The sequence below is a fragment of the Blennius ocellaris genome (genome assembly GCF_963422515.1).
Source record: "Blennius ocellaris genome assembly, chromosome: 9".
NCBI lineage: Eukaryota > Metazoa > Chordata > Actinopteri > Blenniiformes > Blenniidae > Blennius > Blennius ocellaris.
In genome coordinates, this window is record NC_137658.1 from 16588872 (window position 1) to 16609704 (window position 20833).

Below are 20833 nucleotides of genomic sequence, written 5' to 3' on the forward strand. Positions count from 1 at the left end.
TGAACACTCGGTGGCAGCGTTTAGTTTCGCCCCTCGTTTGGGCTACAGTGAACTGAAGGACGGTGTTATGGAGGCATCGTTGTCACTGAACATGTCTCCTGTGTGCGAGTCTCACAGGGAAAAGCCCATCATGCCATACTTCTGTTGGGGGAATGACCTCTGCATTCAGCTCATACTATTCATGGTGGATCAGTCGGTGGCTGCAGTGCATACAGCGCCCGGGGTCAAAGGCCTCGTAAGCTGTCAGCACTGTGATTCAAACCTGCCCAACCTCTCTTTTAGAAAACAACCACTGGAGTCTTACCTCTGACAACTGGTAAATCACTTAATTTTTTTTCAGGATGCCTGTGCTCAGGTTCAGCTTCATGATGGATCACAATTCTTCACAAAGCCTCTGACACTGTCACTATGAGCGCCTATTGGTTACTCACCAGAGCACTTTTTTTTTACTAAACATTTTTAAATGGTGTATCCTGGAGGTAAGCATTAACATTCCAGGGTAACACACACTCTGGAATGAAGGGATTTGGATGATCTACTTGAGTTCAGAATACAGCATGTCTGTTTGTAGATAACATTTATTTTAGCCTTGGCAGGCAAAGCTTTTCCAACTTGTTTTCATTTGTCAACAATACAGTTAAAATCATGAAGTGTCTGTCAGTCAGATGTGGAGCTACCGTCTGTCTTTGTAGTAGTGTTCTCAATTTGGCAGGTCAGACTCTTCTAGAAACTGTTTTTTTTTTTTTTTTCCAAAAGGTGAGTTGAAACAAATTTGGTAACTCTTTGGGGTGTGAATGGAAACTTATGGAAACTAATCAATCTCAGAAAGGCACATCCTCACTCAGCAGGCCCTACCATCTGCAGACAGAACAGGAGATGTTGAAACATGCGTCTCCAGACACAAAGGAATAATGGCATTCCAACAAATGGCATTAAGTTAATTTGCACTTGTAAACATTAAGAGTATTGTTAACTCCTTTTTGTCTCTCAATGAAACTTTTAGGAGAGCTAATAACTACTTTCCCCACTGAAGAATTGACACTGTTTTTTGTCACAGCATCAGCTCTCAGCATTCGTGGAAGATTAAGCTTTTTTTCCCTTTTAATATTGTTTTATTAAGCTCCTGTTTAAAACAAGAGAAGCCTCTTATTAAACTGGAATAAGTCTCATGATCACAAGATGAAATGTGTCTAACTTTAAGGTGCATGAACATGAGCGTGTGTTTACAGGACCTGCAAGCTGTTGTTGAACATGAGTAAACATTCACTTCATAAAAGATATTTACATTTCTCATCTGTTTCATTACTGCTTTTCAGGTTGTCATAGGTTGACTTTTTGCAAGAACGGGTTTTGTGCACAGTTTGTGCACATGCAGCTCAATAAAATACTTTGCACGCCATCTACTTTGCTGTTTGCACATTTGATTTGTCATGAAACTGGAGCAGGATGTCCTTGCTGATACAACCTAAGCAGTAGGGGATTAGTGGCCTTGCTCAAAGCCCGACAGCGCTGAGAAAATGAGATTCAAACCAGCAAACGCCTCGTTTATTTGGTTGTTTTCCCAACATCTCGGCCACCGCTGCTGCAAAATACTGGACTTTAATATTGGTGTGGCATAAACTGTACTTAAAGTTTAGCTAAATTGTCACAGCAACAATACTAAATATCCAGACTGAGAAATACAATTTGAGTCCCAAGAGGAAACTCACTTCAGCACAGTGGGAACACGCAAGCTTCACACAGAAAGGCCTCAATCTGGATTCAAATCAGCCCTCACTGCTGTGTGCTGACAGTGCGACCCCTCCACCATTATTCACCAAGTATTCCATGTTTTTTTCTCAGGTATGTCTCTGCATGTAAAAACTGAAATTATCCTGTATCTTAATTTGAAAATTCAAACAAACGCTAACTTGCCATTATGAAGTCCAAAATAACCGGTGAGGAATTTTGTGTGTTTAAATGTCAAAACGCCCCCCCCCCCCTTCCTGTGAGTCATCGTCAGTAAATTCAGCAACGGGGCTCCTCCATCAGCTCCTCTACACTGATTCTTTGTTACCGGCAGTGTTGCAACACATGCAGACGCAACAGGCTTTAAAGGGGAACTTCTTGTCGGTGAGTCCTGTTCGACCTGAGGTATACATGGCTTAAGGCTGAAGGCTCATTTTGGACGTCAGGTTATTTGAAGGAATCTGCTGACAGCCTGATCGACAGGTTTTTCTGGTTGGAGGTTAATGATGGAGAAAAAAAAACCTGCAGCACAACCTTTGCTTTATGTCTTGGGGAGAGTGAGGATGTTTAGATCAATATTATAAAGCATGATAGAGCGTATGATATGATGCCGCAATATTTGCTTTGTTTCATCATTTTGGGGATTTTCGCCTTACATTTAGATCCTACAATTAAAACCTCGAACTTACTCGACCACCAGAGAGACCATACTTCTGACCTCTGTTTGAAGAAAAAAAAAATTACTTGAATTGTTCAAGATCTGAAAAGATGGTTCAAAAGCCTCAAGACTTTCTAGGAAATGTACTGGATGTGGGAAATCTTCACAGCTCATCATCATCAGAGGTGAACACGGTTCTGAATATGTATTCAAAAGTACACAAAGTACTATTATTAAAAAATACTCAAGGTATCAGGGACATTTGATCTCTTAGAGAAGACATTCAAATGAATGTACACGTTTAAAATCTTTTTGTCCGAAGCTCAATGCTAAGACTAATAGAGAAATATTTACTTGAAGGTATTAGTAGTTCATTGTGTCCCAACACTACTAAAAAAAAACTATTTCTATCATTCCCACTGCTTTCGCCTACAGTGTTGCAGGCGGCATTAATCACAAGTGATGTGGCGTTACGTTTCTACCTGTTCTTCTGGCTGTCGGAGGGTGTTTCCCTCATGCACAGTGCCTGCCTCTGTTTATTCAAAGCCCCTTTGGAGGACCGGAGGAGCCTCACCAGTTGACAGGCGGCAGGCCAGCTGAGAGGACGGCTGCGTCTCAGGATTACATCTGGAGTTCAGACCACCTGCATGGATTAGAGAGTCGCGGGCAGATGAGCGTTCAGTGAGAAGAGTGAGGGAAACTTTAATGAAAGCAGGTAAGCAAACAGACTCTATTATCCCACACTCTGACGCAGTCTGTGTACACAAAGACTTACATGGTGAGGTCCTTGCTACAGTTGACGTTCTGTTCATCTATCCATGTTGACGTGACTTTATTATTTTTTTTTTTCATGATTTGAATTGGGATAAAAGGAAACAAAACAGATGGACAAAGATAAAAAAAACTTTTTAAAAAAGGATTAAAAACTCAAAGGTTTATAATGTCATTACAATTTACTGTTCGGCTAGAGATTATTTAAAAAATATATACAAAGATTTAATCCAGAAAAAATGAAATGTAAGACTCTCAAAATAAGCAATTACTGTGTTTTACCAATAGGTACGATTCTGAAAAATAGGGCACTCATTCAAATATTTATAAATGAATAAAATAATACTGAGGTGTTATTAAATAATATTGCTACCCCTACTTTAAAAGTATAATTAAATGTGTGTAATGTGTTGAAAAAAATCTTTTGGAAAGAGGCAAAGTGACCAAAATGACATTGTAGATAAACAGTTATGTCCGTCTGATCATCACAATTGTCCTGAAAAACATATTTTTATCACAAAAGTGATGTTCTCTTAATTATTTTAATGATTAACTCAAACAGAAAAGGCTGCTTTATTAAAGGCAAACATCTCTCAGTTGAAGACTGAGAGATGTTAATTGCAAGAGAGAAGAAAATTGCAAGATGGCCCAACAATGTTCTATTATTTCAAGAGTCAATTGTATCTTTTAGTTATTTTTAGTGTTAGGGAAGTAGAAATATATATGATACACAAATTATTGACAATAAAACATGTTTCAAAAGGTGTAAAACTGATCAAAGTCATACTTATTTCATGAGTAAGAGCTTAAAGATGGTATAAATTAGATTTATTACGGTTTAAAAAAAAAGGTGATAAAAATGTGTTGATACTGTACATCTCAATCACAATATGACTCTTATGATTTGTGGATTTGTGAACATGTCCCCATTGCAGCTAATGTAACTTGCTTTCTTGCTATTAACGTGTCACAATTGTTCATATTTTACAATAGTTAACTGGGAATAAGAGTTCAGTGTGTCACACAATTTCCTTTTCATGTCTTCAATGCTTGTCATGGGCTCATGGTTGTTGGTTTGGATGAAACAGCAGCAAATCATGAACTTTTGGAATATAGTCAGACAGAGGGTCAACTAGCTCCTTCAATAAATGCTGTTTATTGCCAATGAGTGTACTGTTGATTTATCTTTAAATACAGGAACTCTAGAATTCAATCAAATTGTAAAAAACACAAACTGGTGTGAGTCAAATCATTTAGTGTTAGAATGAGTTTAGAGTTATCTGTGTTTCAGTTTTGAAGTGTGAAACTGAGAGAAATATTTTTCTGACATGTTTGGCATCTTGGGTATTGTAGTTTATCAAAATAACCACAAACACAGAAACAGGTTCCTTCAGATGTTGATCTAAGTGGTACTAGCTAGTGAAAGAAGCGTGAGAAAAACAAAGTCCATAGTTGATGTAATTGTATTATCTGATCTTCCTGGTTGGACGAAGTTCACTCAGGCCACTTCGACACTGCAGATACAGACAAGAGTTTAGACGCGTTGAAATCAATGAAAACGCTTCCAATTTATTGGCCTTTTTTTGTGTGAGATGTATCTGTCTTCAGGTAATACAAATCTGACGTGACATCTGTTTGAGTTCACACTCTCTCTGTGCATTTGCAGTTGAATGGCGCGGTGTTTCTGTCGCTGGCGTAACGTCTTGATCTGCGTGTGCACGCCATGCATCTGCCTCGGCCTGCTGTGCATCTACATAGTCGTAATGGTGGCCCTCAGCATCAACGGCCTGTCGTACACAACTGAGGCGCTCAGCGCTGCAGGCGGCATCCCTGACGGCCCTCATTTTGTGGCCTCGGGGGTATTTAATAATGGAAACTTTTCCCCACTGCCAAAACACTTCTGGGACTACCAAGGGGGAAAAGCCCTGTGGAACCAGCTCCAGCTCACAACGGACCGCCATTTCAATCCCATCCTGAGTCTCAAGAAAACCACAAATCAACAGAATATGTTGAATAGTTTTTCCAAGAATACCACGTTACGCAAAATTAGGAACTACTTTGCGAAGCTTCCCAAGCAGTTACAGAAGTTTGTGAGCTACATGGACAGGAGGGACTACCCAGTCCTGCTGCGGCCCACGGCAGAATGTGGCGCTCAGGCCAAGGATGAGAATGAGCGCCCGCTGCTTTTATTTGCCATCAAGACAACAGAGGATAACTTCAATAATCGACAAGCCATTCGACAAAGCTGGGGCCAGGAGGGCTGGGTGAAGGGGCAGTGGGGCAACAGCAGCAGTCGAGAAGGAGGCGGGGGTTACATCCGCAGGTTGTTCCTGCTCGGCAAAAGAGACCCTAGAGAGCCCAGTGCGGACATCTCCCGTATACTGAAGATGGAGAGTGAACATTATGGAGACATGCTGCTGTGGGACTTTGAGGACACTTTTTTCAACCTCACCCTGAAGGACCTTCTCTTCTGGAAGTGGTTCTCAAAATCCTGCGGCCACACGGCCTTTGTCTTCAAGGGAGACGACGACGTCTTCGTTAACACCCCGAGAATGGTCGCCTACCTCCTGGACCAGCTCAAAGATCCACAAGCACACGAGGTCATGAGGGACTTCATGGTGGGAGACGTCATCGTCGGAGCCGCTCCAAACAGAGATAATAGTTCCAAGTACTTCATCCCGGAGAACTTCTACCACGGCTACTACCCGAGGTACGCAGGTGGTGGAGGGGTGGTGTACTCGGGTCTCCTCACCAAACGCCTGCACCGAGTGTCTGAGAGGGTTCACCTCTACCCCATCGACGACGTTTTTGTGGGGATGTGTATGATTCGTCTGGATGCCTTCCCCATCTACCACCCGGCCTTCCTCACGTTTGACTTCCCCGGCAAGGAGGAGAAGGAGCCGTGCTCGTACCACAGAATCCTGTTGGTCCACAAACGGAGCCCGAACCAGATCATGGGACTTTGGGCAAACCTGACGCAAACACAAACAGTGTGTTAGCATGTGCCTCTGAAGGTTGACAAGAAAACATTGGAGAAGCCAGTGAAGGATCTGTTGGTGGAAACGCCCGCTGTGAAAAAGCCTTTGCCGTTACTCCTTTAGAATCAACTTCAGTCACTGTTACAGAAGAGACACTGTGTTAACTCCTCCTGTATCTATTGAAAAGCATGCCTGGATCGAGGTCGGGTGGTGTGTGTGTGTGTGTGTGTGTGTGTGTGTGTGTGTGTGTGTGTGTGTGTGTGTGTGTGTGTGTCTGCCAACATGTGTTCAGATGTCAAAATCATGTCCTCCTGTATCTGTCATTGCTGTTTTGCTAATTTATGGACCTGTTTGACAATCCATTACTAACATCTAGAAAGTCCTGTTCAGGTTAACGTAATCTCACAACGGGTGTAAAGTGTTTTGATAGGTATGGTAACTGTAAATAATAGTATATATAGCATCAACAAGGCTATTGTCTGTCGTTGGTGCCCCCCCCCCCCCCCCCCCCCCCCCCATCCCCTGTTTCCAATAAAGCCAGCAACAGGAGGAGTTTACAAATCAAACCTCTTCCTGTTGTAAGATAAAAAACTGTTTTGACACCAGAAGGCTCTCAATCATATAATATTGTTTGCCTGAGCCGTCAAACAGGACAAGGGAAGCATATATTTTTTTAAAGAACGCAAAGCATGCATGAATGATTTTTAGCACTAATTTGGAAACCTATCCCAATGTGTGTTTTGCTCCTTTTAGCCTATTTGCTACAGAGACACTGCACAACCACAGTCTTTACTTCTTATTGTTTTTTTTAACTTTAATTTGTGCATAGCTAACATGTGCATAAGCTCTCTGACGTCCTGATATTTTACATCCTTTTGGCCGCAGGCCATTATTTCATTAAGACCTCTTTTAGAGACAGCAGCTGGTTCTCTGTGTGACGAGACAGAAACTCAAAGAGGACAGTGGCTGAAGACTGAAGACAGACTGGATGCTCCAGTGTTTCTTGTTCCAGACAGATCCCACAATGACCCAATGACTGAGACGCACAATCTACAATCACGTTGAATCAAGATAATTAACTGTTTGGGTTTTTGCCTTATTGTCTAATGTGCTCTAATGTGACATAATTGAACTGTAACTGAGTTTATTGAGATGCGTGAGAACAATTGTCTTTGTTCCAAACCAGAAATTACACTGAATCTAAATGTAGATAAATGTTGTTGGAGTTTGTAGACTGTCGATGTTTGTTGCTCTTGAATTTGACTTTTCAGAAATATTAAAAAGTGCATCATTGTGGAGGGACTCAATCCAAGAGGAAGCTATAAAGATGGTAAAAGAAATCAACAGACAGATCAACAGAACTCTGCTTGACATTGTCTTTTTTGAATCAGTTCCACTTTACAAAAATTGAGCCAGTATTGTTTGTTCATGTGAGGCATTTTGGTTTTTTTTTCTGATTTGTGAATTCATATCGGTTCACCTGTTGTCTGATTCATGACTTCTGAATTACAAAACATACCTTTAAATAAAAATCAGTTTGCAGGAAAAAAAAAAAAACAGTGCCAAGGGAGAGTGGGGGTTGGGGGTTGTCTTCGTCTTACAATATTAAGATACAATACATTCTGCAGTTGCATTCGATCACAATGTGACGGGGTGACAGCCCTGCAAACGTCTTATGAAGCCTAAACCATACGCCTGCAGTGGAGTTTTTATTGTTCTCTGGGTAAATGTCAGAGGTGGGAAAGGCCATTAAAATAGCATTACAGTGTCAACATTGCATGTTTCAATGACTTTTGTCTATTCACACTAATCCACGTCCATGACGAGCATCTCAGTTCCTGTTTCTATTGACGAGGTGTTTCTATTATCACCTCAAGTTATATTCACATTGAAATGTGTCTTCTATATAATTATAGTTACCTTTATTTGAAGTGTTAATGAAAAAAATCAAAAGCTATAAACTTTGTCCCTTTGCCTTCAACCCAAACACACAAGTCTTAGTTTGAAGGGCAGTGCACATCCTGTACAAGTTGTTTGTCCATTCCAGATTGATAATTCTAATCAATCAATTCAATCCTGCTTTGTAAAGACCGAGACTGTCTGAGTTGGAGCCACAGTGAGATATCCCTTCTTTGATTCTGGGTTTCGTTGGATTCCTGAGGATGTTATGCATGTTTCCGTTTTTCTCTGTTTAATCAGGTTTCTTCCCAAAAACATGGCGATCGGTCATCGGCTCCAGAGCTCCACAACTTTCAGTTGGGAGAAGCTGCATAAAAGACAGATGGATGAAATTAATTTGCCCGTAACAATACGTGTGTTGTGACAGTCTGTACAGGATTTTCCCCACCGTCGACCTCACCGACAATCAGCTGGGACCCAGTTCAACCGTGAGCGGGATAAAAAAGGTATAGGAGATGGAGAAATGGCTGGCCTGAGCCAGGCCATGTTGGTTCACACAGACCGGACAAGACACACTTTCTTGGCGTGCGGGAGGAGGCCCGAGTCTGAACTGAGGCAGGACATGAAAACTCAGAAAGACACAATTGAAACCCTACCTGAGGACGAGACAGTGGCCAACAATTGCATATTTCTGCATTTTTGTTGATCTTATGATTTATTAATGTGATGACTGATCCTGGTGACTTGGATCTGCTCCAAGACAATGAGTTGAATAAAGAGACCAAAGGAGATGGAAATCCAGATGGGATTGAGAGAAAAGGGTAGAATATTTGCGAGGCTGTTGCTCAGTTAGTAGCGAGGTCACCTTGGCAGCTGACTTTATGCATCTTTGAATTGGGGACTGTTAAAACGGCACAGAAAGTGTTTTTTTTTTTTTTTTTAACTATATATCCACTAATTCAACTAATATTGATGCTCACTTTGTCCCCAATCTTGTTAGAAAGATCTCTCACAGTATAACGACCCTCTTGGACATAAAGAACTTCTTTTACATGAGAAATGCTTCACTAACTCAGGTTTCATTCACCACCTGAGGAGCTAAAGGGGGAGGGTGGGAGGTGCTTGTTGAACTGGTTCCGCTGGCAGGAGTAGTCTTATTTAGTGGCGGTGAAACACCGTGAAGTCATATTTTGAGTATTTCTGCATAGTACTCATGACATATAGGATAATATTCATACCAAGACCTTTACATCACTTGCACTGGTGACGTTCTCGGTCTGTGGGAGACAAACAAGCGGGTGAAGAATGTAAATAAACTGGATTCCAAAACCTGAATCGTCACCAAGACGAATTCAGGTAGTGAGTGACGTTGTGTAATAAAGGTTAAATGAATAGTATTTTAACATAAGTAGCAGGATTACTGAGAAGGTATTGATCCAACCCACCCGAGTCCTCCCGCAATTGTTTAGAAACCAGCAATTATTTCAAACACAGCCATAATGACAAATACATATTTTAAAAGAAGCACTTTTTGAGGGTTTTTAAACCACATTTATTTTGTCCAATTTTACCTCGATGAATCGACATCCTATAGACATGCAGTGTATCCTGGGAAAATAATGAGACGGCATTGTAGGTCTGCACACTGATATGAGTTTGTGTGAAGAAAAAAATTTAAAGAACCGATTTTTGTAGGTGAATTTAAAGAGATGGAATGATTGAAGGAAGCGATGCAGCACGGGAGGGCGTCGCCCCCGAGCTGCTGTGTGAGAGGATCAAGTCGTGGTCCATTCAGTCAATGACGACAGCGGCATGATGGATCCTGCTGCCACTTGATTGTCCGTGCCCTCATGAGGCATTTTCTGTCCTTTCTCCGTCCTCCTCTTCCTCCTCGCTGTCGTCTTCCTCCTCGCTCTCGCTGTAGTGGTAGTTGCGGCGATTAGTGTTCACAAAGAGGTCGCTCTCGTCATCTTCAGAGCCGCTGGCCTCCTCATTACTGTCTTTCTCTTCCTTGTCCTGCTGTTTCTTTGACTTTTCCTGAGCTGATGCCTCTTCTGTGAACCCCTCCGGCCTGGACAAAGGTTTAAATATGCTCAGTTAGATTTGGAAAATTGATGGCAATCTGGAAACATCTGTGTTGTGTTCCCCCTACCAGAGCTGCTGTTTCTGCAGGTACTGAATGTGGTCTTTGTAGAGAATGGAGCTGATCTCTGCCTTTACTTTGTCTCCTTCCTCGATTGGGTCCACGATCACAAAGTCACCTTAAGATCAAAAGACAAACTGTCAACCTAAAACGAAGTAACACTCATAAATTTCATCATCAATTTTTTTTTTTTTTTTTTTTTTCTTCATCCAACTCCTGTTCTTCTTTTCATGGAATGTATTGTTTGTTTGTTTTTTGTTGGATTGTTGCTTTATTTTAGGTTGCATTACCTTGAAAAAAGAATAAATAAAATGAAATGAAAAAATGAAATGAAAATTAAAACACTTGCTTATGACCAAATTACACCAGTCTTTATCATAATCCCAGCCAAACACAGCCCCTTTTAAAATGTCAGGCACCTCAATGTTACACGGTTTACACAGGTCTGAGATCAGCGACTACAAACATATACATCACTCAGGAATTTATGGTCATGTACACATGTGAGAATTAGTCACATATGAGTCACCTGTCTGGGGACTTTTCAAGTTTCTCCACTTGTCAAATATTTTCACAAGAAACTTGTTCTACTTGTAAAACTGCATTTGAAATTTGTCGGATTTAGAAATAACAAAACTAATTTTGACCAGAAAGAATGGGACTAAAAGACATCAAAAACGGATATTTCAACCTGCAGTGAAACAGAACCATGAACTGGAGAGTCTCCAAAAACTGGCATTACTCTAATAGAACTGGCTCCAGAGCCAGATTTTGATACAAGCAAGGTGAATTTGTAAAGCCTACCAGATTATATTTCATCATATTGTACATACTGGCAAATTGACCTGGTACAGAGCGCCCAGCAGGAGGTCAACGAAAGAAAATCGGTGTGTTTGAGAAGTTAAAATCAACACACGCCACCAGAACAAGAGTGACATCATCAGCCAGCTGTCACTGTCTCCTCTGTGTGACTTGAACATGTGAACACACTTCACTGACCTCTCTTGATCCAGATGTTCTTGCGGAACTTGGTGGGCATGCTCACCAGGAAGCTCTCGCCCTGAGAAGTCACCGCCTCGTGCAGGTTGTTGCCTCTGCTGCCGATCACCTGCACAGGTGGTGAGACAAGGACAACGGGGTTGTAGAAGCGGATCGACGCTTACGTGTTTACTGGAGGATCCCGTGTCTACCTTGACGATCTGCTGGTTTTCTGCGGGGGTGACAAAGTCTCCGAGCACTTCCTTCACAACATGTTTACGTTTGGTTGCCTGTGACATTATAAACGGCGAAACGCAGCTTCCCACGCCAGCTGAGACACAAAGTTAAAGTGCGGGTGAACATCAAAACACAAACAACTTTTTTTTACTGTGCACCTAATATTCTTGATGACGAGTGAGAAACATCACCAGTAAACTAGCAGGGGAAGCTAACGTTAGCTGACGTCAAACGTATTTAAGCACGCAGACAGTAAGTTGTGAACGTAAATACCTTGAGGTATGGAAAAGAGTGATTTCGTCTTTTATGTCTGCGCAGCAGAGTCGCTTTAGGTGCTTTAAACGCGCGGTCAAACACAATAAATCAGACTTTAAGAGCACATGCGTCCGTGACAACAGGCTGTTATATCACTTCCGGTGAGACGTGCTCTGTTTCCTTCACATTAAACATCCCCTGCTGCAGCATCCGGAACCAATGTGACGCAATTATCGTGTAACATAAGCAATTTCATATAAAGAAGACATTTCCTTAGTTTTAATTTGACATTTAAATATAATTTTCTATTTATCAATGGTTTATGTGTTTGATTTATAACTGTGTCAAGCGGGCGTATGTTATTTTTTAGATTACAAAAACGCGACAAGCTTTTCCGTTGCCAGGCCTTAGAGTTATGGGAAATGTAGTTTTCTCAGAACTTTAGCTGCATTCAAGATCACTTGTGTTTCTTTATGCTGTGATCGAGCCATGAACAGCCAGCAGAGGACAGCAAATCCCTGATACAACGATCTACAGTGATCAGAAAAGGTTTAGGATCTCTCTCTCTCTCTCGATATATATATATATATATATATATATATATATATATATATATATATATATATATATATATATATATATATATATATATATATATGATTCATATATATATGAATCATGTTTTTTTTGCATTGGCAAGTGAATGGGGTTTTGATGAAAATCTAGTTTGCTGTGTATTCAACAGCAGGCTTTAGACAAAAAGACTTGATCTTGACCCCTTAAAGTCTTATTCTTGAATTGGGAGGGTTAGTTGGTTTTGACTCTGGACTACACCAGTATAAATCTGTAAATAAATGATCTATTTACCAGTGGGAAATTTTACATTTATCACATGTGAAGTTGAAGGAGTGCGACTCTGATATGCTCAGAGCAACATTATACTTTATTTCTGGTTCTTTCGTAACTTCATAAACCATTTCTGCCTCTCTGTCATTATTTCATACCTCTCACTTTGTTTTCCACCCAGGCCTGATGCCAGTAGGCTGCTGGTGTTTTTGAACACAAAAACTAATCTTGTCCTAGTTTCTTCTTTAACTAGGTCAGTGGTTTCATCACTTTCAGAGATCAGTGATGTTTACACTTGTTTGTTGTTCACCACCTGAGAAAATGTTTAGCTTTTTCAGCACCACCACAATAGTCAACTGAACATATAGCAGTGGAGACTTAAATAATTACCTATTGAGTTCACAAATGTTTACCCCTAATATATATGTATACACAATGCAAATTCAGTATAAGTAGAAGGTGCTCACGTACCACTAATGGTATACATACAATAGCCAAATTGGTGATTGTCATGGCATTTAAGTTATTTAAAAGTTCAGGGTGTCTGATGACACATACGGTACCATTCTTAATCAATGTATTGTTTCCCTCATTTGGACTCCAAATAAAACATACCAACAACAGGATTTCACACTTTTTTAATACAGCCTCCAATTGTTTCTTACTGTCTTACAGCAGTTAACGCAATTGTATTGCAGTTGTTTAGTCATGTGCAAGTCAATATTAACTTAACAGTCCACATCTTTAAAAACCCTCTTTTGAAAGAAAGAAAAAGAAACATTAGCAGAAACACTGGGAACCAAAGCATGAAGCAAACTGAGACAGTACTACTACTACAATGAGTTCTGGGCTCAGTCACTGTAACACAAGTTGAAACCAACACTATTTAAAACACAGCAACTACAATGACCTGCGGGACACACCCGTTTTAAATCACTACAAAATATTAGTATCACATCAAAACTAACTTCATAAGAGCTGGTATGATTTGGCAAACTGTGTGAGGCTTGAAGGTTGAACACTGGTCTCATTTAACGGGAATAAAACATCTGGATGAATGTGCGTGTAAGCCGTGTGTTAGTGCAGCTAATGCTGTGGATGGTGTGTGCGTGTGTGTGTGTGTGTGTGTGTGTGTGTGTGTGTGTGTGTGTGTGTGTGTGTGTGTGTGTGTGTGTGTGTGTGTGTGTGTGTGTGTGCGTGTGTGTGTGTGTGTGTGGTTCCGGTGGTTTAGTTGACAACAGCAGATGAACACATCTTGTTGATCCCACAGGCGTTGGACCCTCTGTACAAGTAGTAGTAACCCTGAGTGACAGAGAAAATGAAACAGTTAGAATTGAATGACGTGAAAATGACATTTGACTTGCTGTATGTGGAGAGAACGTGACGTTTTGGAAGGTCGTTTCTCACTTGTTCTCCATAATCCTCCCCCCAGCTGTTTTTGATGGCCCAGAATGGGACGCCTTTACCTGAAAATGCAAAAAACAGCCATGACTACGTTTGACTGCGTTATTATTCACAAAGTCATTCTTGTGTTCATGGATGCGTCGAACAAGACCGGATCAGGGAAAATAAAGTGAAGTGAAAAATACTTACGCTGTCCATACCCGACCATCAGCACAGCGTGGTCGATCATCCAGGGGTTGCAGAAGATCTTCAAAGGATGTGAGACGCCCTTCCTGTAGAACTACAACACCAAAAGACCATTATCTATTGATTATCTATTAGTATATTGACAAAAGTGCTTCGCGATAGATCGTATCAGGCTCTTTAGATCATTACAAATCTGTAAGTTTACACAAAATTGAACAAACCAACATTTGCAGTTTCATTGCAGGTGCTTCATATATTCAATGATTTCTGCTATTGTTTCTAATTTCACAGATTTAACATAAATAAGAGGAAAATGTCATGCATGTGGTCGCACTGGATCGAAGGTGAACGAGCTCTCATCTGACAACAAAAATAACCACAGAAGCACCTGCAGGACTTCCCTCAGGTATTGCATGAAGTGCGGGGAAACTGGTTTTTTTTTTTGCACTCTTTTGCACAACTCTGCTGAACACAAGAGGAAGTTGTCTCAGACTCTTTTCATGATGTAGTACTTTTACATGTCCTCTTGCAGTCACATTGACTGGGTTCCTTGACCAATCAGGGTTTTTACTGCAACAATATTCATCAGAAAAATAACTAAATACAAACAGGAACTAAAACACTTTTATCTGGGGTTTTTTAATGACAGATTTTCTTATCAATTTGCCACATCGTTGAAGGTTGAAGGTTTGTGAACTTCACTAAGGCACTGGTGTCTATTTAAAAAGAAACAAAAAAAAAAACACTCATGAAAAAAATGTACCACATGGCACAATGGTATAGAAAATGTATGATCTAGAGTAAAGAATATCTGATAATATTGAGTGTGGGAAATATATATATATATACCATTTAGTTGTGTTGCAGTGACAAAAGGACAAACCTGCATGGCGAAAGCGTTGAGAGCCACAGAGACAGGTCCATTCTCAGCCAGCCAAGCCGCGATCTCTGAGGAGAGGAAATACTCAGATGACGAGACCATTGCTGGGAGGAATGTTCCAATTTGTGCGTTATGTTTAAGAGCAACTTCAAGACTGTTCACGCTCAATCTCTAATTCTTATAATGCACCTTTGTCAGTTTTGATGAGCTCCCTCAACTTTCCCATCCATCTCTTCACCCACCCCCCCCCCCCCCCTCCCTGCTCACTCTGTTCACTCTGCTCACTCACCCTTCTCATCCGGGGGCAGCTCCACTGAGCTGTTAATGTAGGCGACCACCTTCCTGGAGGTGAAGTCGCACTTCTGTTTGTGGCCCGTGTAGGAGTAGTCGGTCTCGGTCTCCACGCCGCCTGCAAAGAAAAAAACCTCCATTGATTACAGGGCCTTTATATAATATGCCCCGCAGTTGAAAATTGGTACAAACATTTCCATCTTACCCAGCTTCTCGAGAGCTTCGTAAGCGTTTGATGGCAACCCCCCCCTGCACGCCTGATCGAGGCCGTCACAGTCCACCAGCTCTGAGGACGACAAACCAATGGAGCAGTAAGTCATTGGACACCCGTATCATGGTGTGTGTGTGTGTGTGTGTGTGTGTGTGTGTGTGTGTGTGTGTGTGTGTGTGTGTGTGTGTGTGTGTGTGTGAGATGCACCTTGTTCAGAGAGTGAAAGCAATGATCCATTCTTCAGGAACCACTGGCCTTCGATGTTACCAATCACTGAAAATGCCCAGCAGGATCCACACATACCCTGCAACATGGACACACGTGCACACACACACACACACACACACACACACACACACACACACACACAGGTCAGGATGGAGTAGCAAGAAGATTCATTCATTTATTTGGTTCATTTATGGGGGGGGGTGCACGGCAATCAACTGTTTGTTGGCACCTGGTTTTTAACGGGACTGACAGCCCCATGATCACGCCAATCCCAGCTGTCGGGGGCGGGGTCCTGAGCAGGATGAGCTGGTTTCATTGGTCGATGAAGACTCCACTGACTCAACAGCGGGTTTAAGTAATTTGAGCGGAACTCATCCTCTGGAGAAAAGCAGAAGGAAACCAGTCAGTCCTTTAGTGTCTAGTGTTCTTTTTTTTTTTTAAAGAAACTGTTTCCTGGCAAAACACTGTGGTGACACACACACACACACACACACACACACACACACACACACACACACACACACACACACACACACACACACACACATACCAGTCAGATCGCTGAACTTGGTGACTCCATACTCAGCTGAGCCCTGATCCAGAGATTGAAGCTTCTCGGCAGTCTTCATGTTCTCGTGGAAGATGCCCAAACGACGGTCGGCCTCTGCAAATTGACATACACACGGTCTGTTAAACACAATCGAACACTCAGAGGTTGTGTATGTGGTTTGGGGTTTTTTGTGTTTTTTTGGAATGTGATTCATCTATGATGTGGTCATGAATGTGTCTGTGGATATTACAGTGACTACACCAACAACAGGGCATTGGAAACAGCGTGATAGAGGCCAATGGAGCAACAGATGTGGAGATGAAACTTAAACAGACTTTCTACATTGATTACTCAGTGTCAGATGTGTGTGTTTATGTGAAAATGTGAGGTATGGTAGAACTGAAATCATTATTAGTGTAAAAAAAAAAAACCCAACACAAAACACGATGGACTCTCATTCCGTAGATGATTGTACATTCATGGTAAAAAAAACAAGGTTCACTCCTACATCTTATTTTCCACCTCCGGAGAGTTTTTGGTTGGCAGGTACATACAGATCATCTGTGTCTTATTTTAAACCTTCGAGCTCAGACTCAAGGTGTTTGGTGTCAATAATAAACTGGGGTTTTGACATGTACCAGGCTATGGTTAGAACTATACTGAGACATAACGTCTCCACCTCCACCCAGCTGAGATCAAATGTTTCTCCTCATGAGGAGGGTTTTTGAAAGCGCCCCCTGCTGGCAATCTATAATAAATGTGTATGTTAGTGCAGACATTAATTTCCAGTGATACTAAACTGGATAAAGTTGTATAGAAGATGATGGATTTATGGCTGTATTAGTGATTCATGCAAAGGCCGATGAATAATGTGCAATATATATGACCTACGGCTGATATTTATATGCGCTATCTGCCTATTTAGATATTTTTTTTCTTTCTATGTAAGCAGATGTGACTGCACTGAATTCTAGGACTATTTTCTTAGAAGATATGATAAATTGTAGGTAATGTATGCCCAAACATGTGTTTTTTGAGTTTAGTTAGTATTGTGCTATTGTCTTGCACAGTCTGCTTATTTTCTGATACCTTTGTTTATATTTTGCTGTCTGTTTCCTGTTACATTCGCTTTACCTTCTATAACAATGTCCTGTGCTTTTATGAATACTCTCTTGCTCCAAAAATATCCTTATGCTTCTCATTATTTCTTATTCAAATGAAAAGTGTCCATTTTTATCTTGTGTTTATTCACATGGTTTAAGATGTAAATTTATCAAACTTGTGTCAAACTTCATATAAATATAGATATCAATGTACAGAGTTGAAGTTGCACTGACTACAAAGGACTACAAAGGTTCAACACTGAATCAGAGAGAGCTATTTAAGGTATGTTTAAACGTTCACTCCAACACAAAACAATAGGAATTCAGTGCATCCAGACAGGAATGTGGCACTACATGTTTGTCCCTGTTTCGTGTGTACACATGTAACGTTACATCAGTCACTCACCCTCCTGGCTGCTGTAAACTTTATTGTATTTCACCATGAATTCTTTAAACTGGCCCAGCAGCTCCACAGATTGCTACCGCAAAACAAAAGACACAAAGTCAACAAACATGGTGCCTTATCCTTAATCTCAGGTTCACATTGATTAGAGCAGTTTACACAGCAAACAGGCTGATATGACAGCCATTTTTTTTTTGGGACTGTACGGTCTCTGACCCAACTGCCATGCTATTTCGTCATTTCTTTTTACCTCCAGCGGTTGGAGGGCGGATGAATCCTCCACCTTGTTGCTCTCTTCTGTTTCAGATTCAACTGATGAAAGACACATATGCAAATACATTGTATCAATCCAATAATCACAGATATTTAAATTTTTGTGTGCTTGAAGAATGTATGGACTTCATCAGTTACTGCAGATCAGGCTGTAGAACATTTCTTTCTTCACATGACTAACTGGAGAGGAGACCTCATATTTGGCCCTGAATGTGTTTTTCTGCTGCATACAGATTTTGTTTATATGTCTAATTACAGCAGGAATAAAACTAGATATGATTAGATGTATCCATACCTGACCTATAAGCAAAATGACTTTTTGATCAGCGTGAATTATCATCCAAATTAGGAAAGTGTTACGTCAAAGTCAATGTAGGTCAAAACATTCTAGTGTAACAGAGTAACACTGGTCATTTTGAAGATATCTGAATGACCCTGCTGTGAAAATGTCAAAACAAGCTAAGGAAAAATAGCAAGGTGCTCGATTTATTGGGCCGACGTACCTTTTGGGTGGCACTTCTGTTTGAGCAGTGTAGAAGTGCCCTGCCAAGGAATGTCCCACACCTCGAACAAGCAAATCTCTGTCTGAATTAGACAAATACATGCGTAAGAATGCATAACATTGGATAAGGAAAATAGAGGTTAATGAACTTTTTATTCAATAAATGGGAGAGTAGCTCCATATACGTAAGTTTCATAAAAAAATAGTGTTTCAGTTTTTTTTGTGACTGTCATGAAAACTAGAGCAAAAAAGTATGTTTATATGTCTGAGTTGTACAGGCATGTCACGTGTAACCGATTATGCTTCAGGTCACTCTCAGTCAGAGTCAAGTCACAAGATCATCTAACTGCTGACTTTACTGCAGAGAACGACAAGAATACGCTGACGCGATAACAGATCAATGCTGATATGGAGGCACACACAAAAACATTTCAATTGATAAATGAAGTATGTTATTTAAAAAAAACACAGCCTATTTTTAAACAATCACACACACACTCACACTCCCTACCTTGAGTTTATGTGACTCAGGATAAAAGTCACATGTCCTGAGCATAGCAGACTTCTTACATTGAGTGTTGCTCACTTCCACTGTTAAAGTGTATCTGATTCCTTTAACCAGCTGGAAAACAGACACAAATGCAAATTAAATATACACAGGGGACATAGAATAGAATAGAATAGAATAGAATAGAATAGAATAGAATAGAATAGAATAGAAATAATCCCAGAGTTGCTCCACACAGAATGTAAGTTAAAATCTCAATAGAAAGAACAACAATTTAATATGTAATATTAAATATTAACATGTACAAGGCTTAACGGTGACTAGTATATGCACAGAAGAATGAAATGAAAAGAAAAAACACAACAAAACACTGTTTTTAGGGAAGTTATACAAGTTATAGATTACATAGTCCTCATATGCCATTTCAACTTTACTATTAATAAAGAGTTTATTCAGGTCATATTCCCAGAGAAAAGGCACGTCCATGTGTTTTATTGTTTTGAATCTAATGGTCAATCTACTGCATGCTGAATGGATAAACAACGGTCAAACTGTAGAAAGCAAGTTCATGCTCAATAGTGTTACTTCCGCCCAAAATTAAAACATGCCTTTATCGGCTGTTTATGATTAGCTATAGATTATATAACGTCGTGAAAATAAAGATGTATGCATGCGTACAGATGAAATAAAGTTGTAATTAATGAGTTTTGTATTAACAGGAACATAAGTTATTACTTATCATGTCCGGTTTATACACTTAGTTTGAAGGTGAGACGCTGTTTGCCGGTCCGGGGGAGCTCAGTTGGAGCTCAGTGACGCAGCTTTAAATCTCTACCGGTCTGTCTGTTGTTTACATTTATGACGACGTTATACAACGTTAAATAACTACAGTTTACATACCACACCAATATACCGTGACAATGTATAAACACTTAAACAAACAGAGGAGCTAATTGTATCGAGCTCTGTCCTGACTTGCACCTGTTTGGTGGCAGAGACGAGCCGGCTGATTTTCCGGAGATGCATGGCGTTGGAGCCACGGTTATAGCGCTCCTCTGCAAAATCCAGAGCCTTCTTCACGCCGGGGTCGGACTCCTGCAGCCGGATAGGAGAGCCCGGAGGTCCGAACAGAGGCCGGTCCAGGTCTTCGCCGAGCCCGAGCACAGAGCCCATCACGGCGGCCAGGGCCAGCCACAGGATTAACGGACAACGGTGGGATGCGAGCTCCATGTCGTCCCCTGTGTCAGTCAGAGAGAAGGAGCGAGGTCCAGTCTGTCCGGTTAATAAGCAGAGGAGGGCTCAGTTCGCGGAAAATAAATCGATTTGAAGCTAACAGGACAGTCCGGTCACCCAGTTTGTTGCCAAACAAATATTAGCGACTGTGGGTGTAGACAAGCCTTTTAATGAGGGGCGTGTTTAAAACCAAAGCACACTGCGTGCGCCGACAGAGACGCCGACTGGCGCTGCCTCGGAGTCGACGTGTTGCGCGGCCGCCATATTGGATGGGGCACCCGTTGGCCCCCAGTGCAGTTATTGCTACTGAGAAAGATGTAGTCCAACTACAATAATCACCACTCACCGAATTTTACTCATTTGAAATACGTACTTGAAGGGGAAGAGTATGTACTGTAGTTGAGTGTGAAATGTGGCCGTGGCAGTGAGAGAGAAACTTTTTTTTTAGGTTGAGTCACAGTCTCACCCATCAATCACCTCTCCACTCTAGCCCAAGTAATACTGTTAGATATTATGTCTATATTCAATTTCCCAACAATGGCCGGCTATGGAAAACTTGTAATTGTGT

The 20833-nt window shown here is 41.0% G+C and overlaps 3 protein-coding genes across 3 annotated transcripts; 1 reads left to right on the plus strand and 2 right to left on the minus strand.

Annotated features, from left to right (window-relative positions):
• Positions 1–4827: 4827 nt before the first annotated feature.
• On the plus strand, positions 4828–6156 carry LOC308134140 (N-acetyllactosaminide beta-1,3-N-acetylglucosaminyltransferase 2-like; the record flags this gene model as incomplete). The annotated part of the gene is made up of 1 exon (XM_080501770.1): positions 4828–6156. The coding sequence occupies one exon, from the start codon at positions 4828–4830 to the stop codon at positions 6154–6156; it is 1329 nt and encodes a 442-aa protein (XP_080357896.1).
• A 3406-nt stretch (positions 6157–9562) lies between these two features.
• Positions 9563–11791, minus strand: eif1ad (eukaryotic translation initiation factor 1A domain containing). Its single transcript, XM_080502835.1, has 5 exons — positions 11666–11791; positions 11368–11486; positions 11177–11285; positions 10187–10295; positions 9563–10105 (listed from the first exon to the last, which is right to left on the minus strand). Exons 2-5 carry the CDS (start codon positions 11452–11454, stop codon positions 9883–9885), a joined length of 528 nt encoding a protein of 175 aa, XP_080358961.1. The 5' UTR covers positions 11455–11486; positions 11666–11791; the 3' UTR covers positions 9563–9882.
• A 1324-nt stretch (positions 11792–13115) lies between these two features.
• ctsf (cathepsin F) lies at positions 13116–20418 on the minus strand. Its single transcript, XM_080502092.1, has 14 exons — positions 20014–20418; positions 19036–19146; positions 18526–18607; positions 18000–18061; positions 17753–17825; positions 16244–16357; positions 15923–16071; positions 15673–15769; positions 15460–15540; positions 15253–15372; positions 14967–15031; positions 14087–14177; positions 13901–13959; positions 13116–13795 (listed from the first exon to the last, which is right to left on the minus strand). The coding sequence occupies exons 1-14, from the start codon at positions 20260–20262 to the stop codon at positions 13721–13723; spliced, it is 1428 nt and encodes a 475-aa protein (XP_080358218.1). The 5' UTR covers positions 20263–20418; the 3' UTR covers positions 13116–13720.
• Positions 20419–20833: the final 415 nt, after the last annotated feature.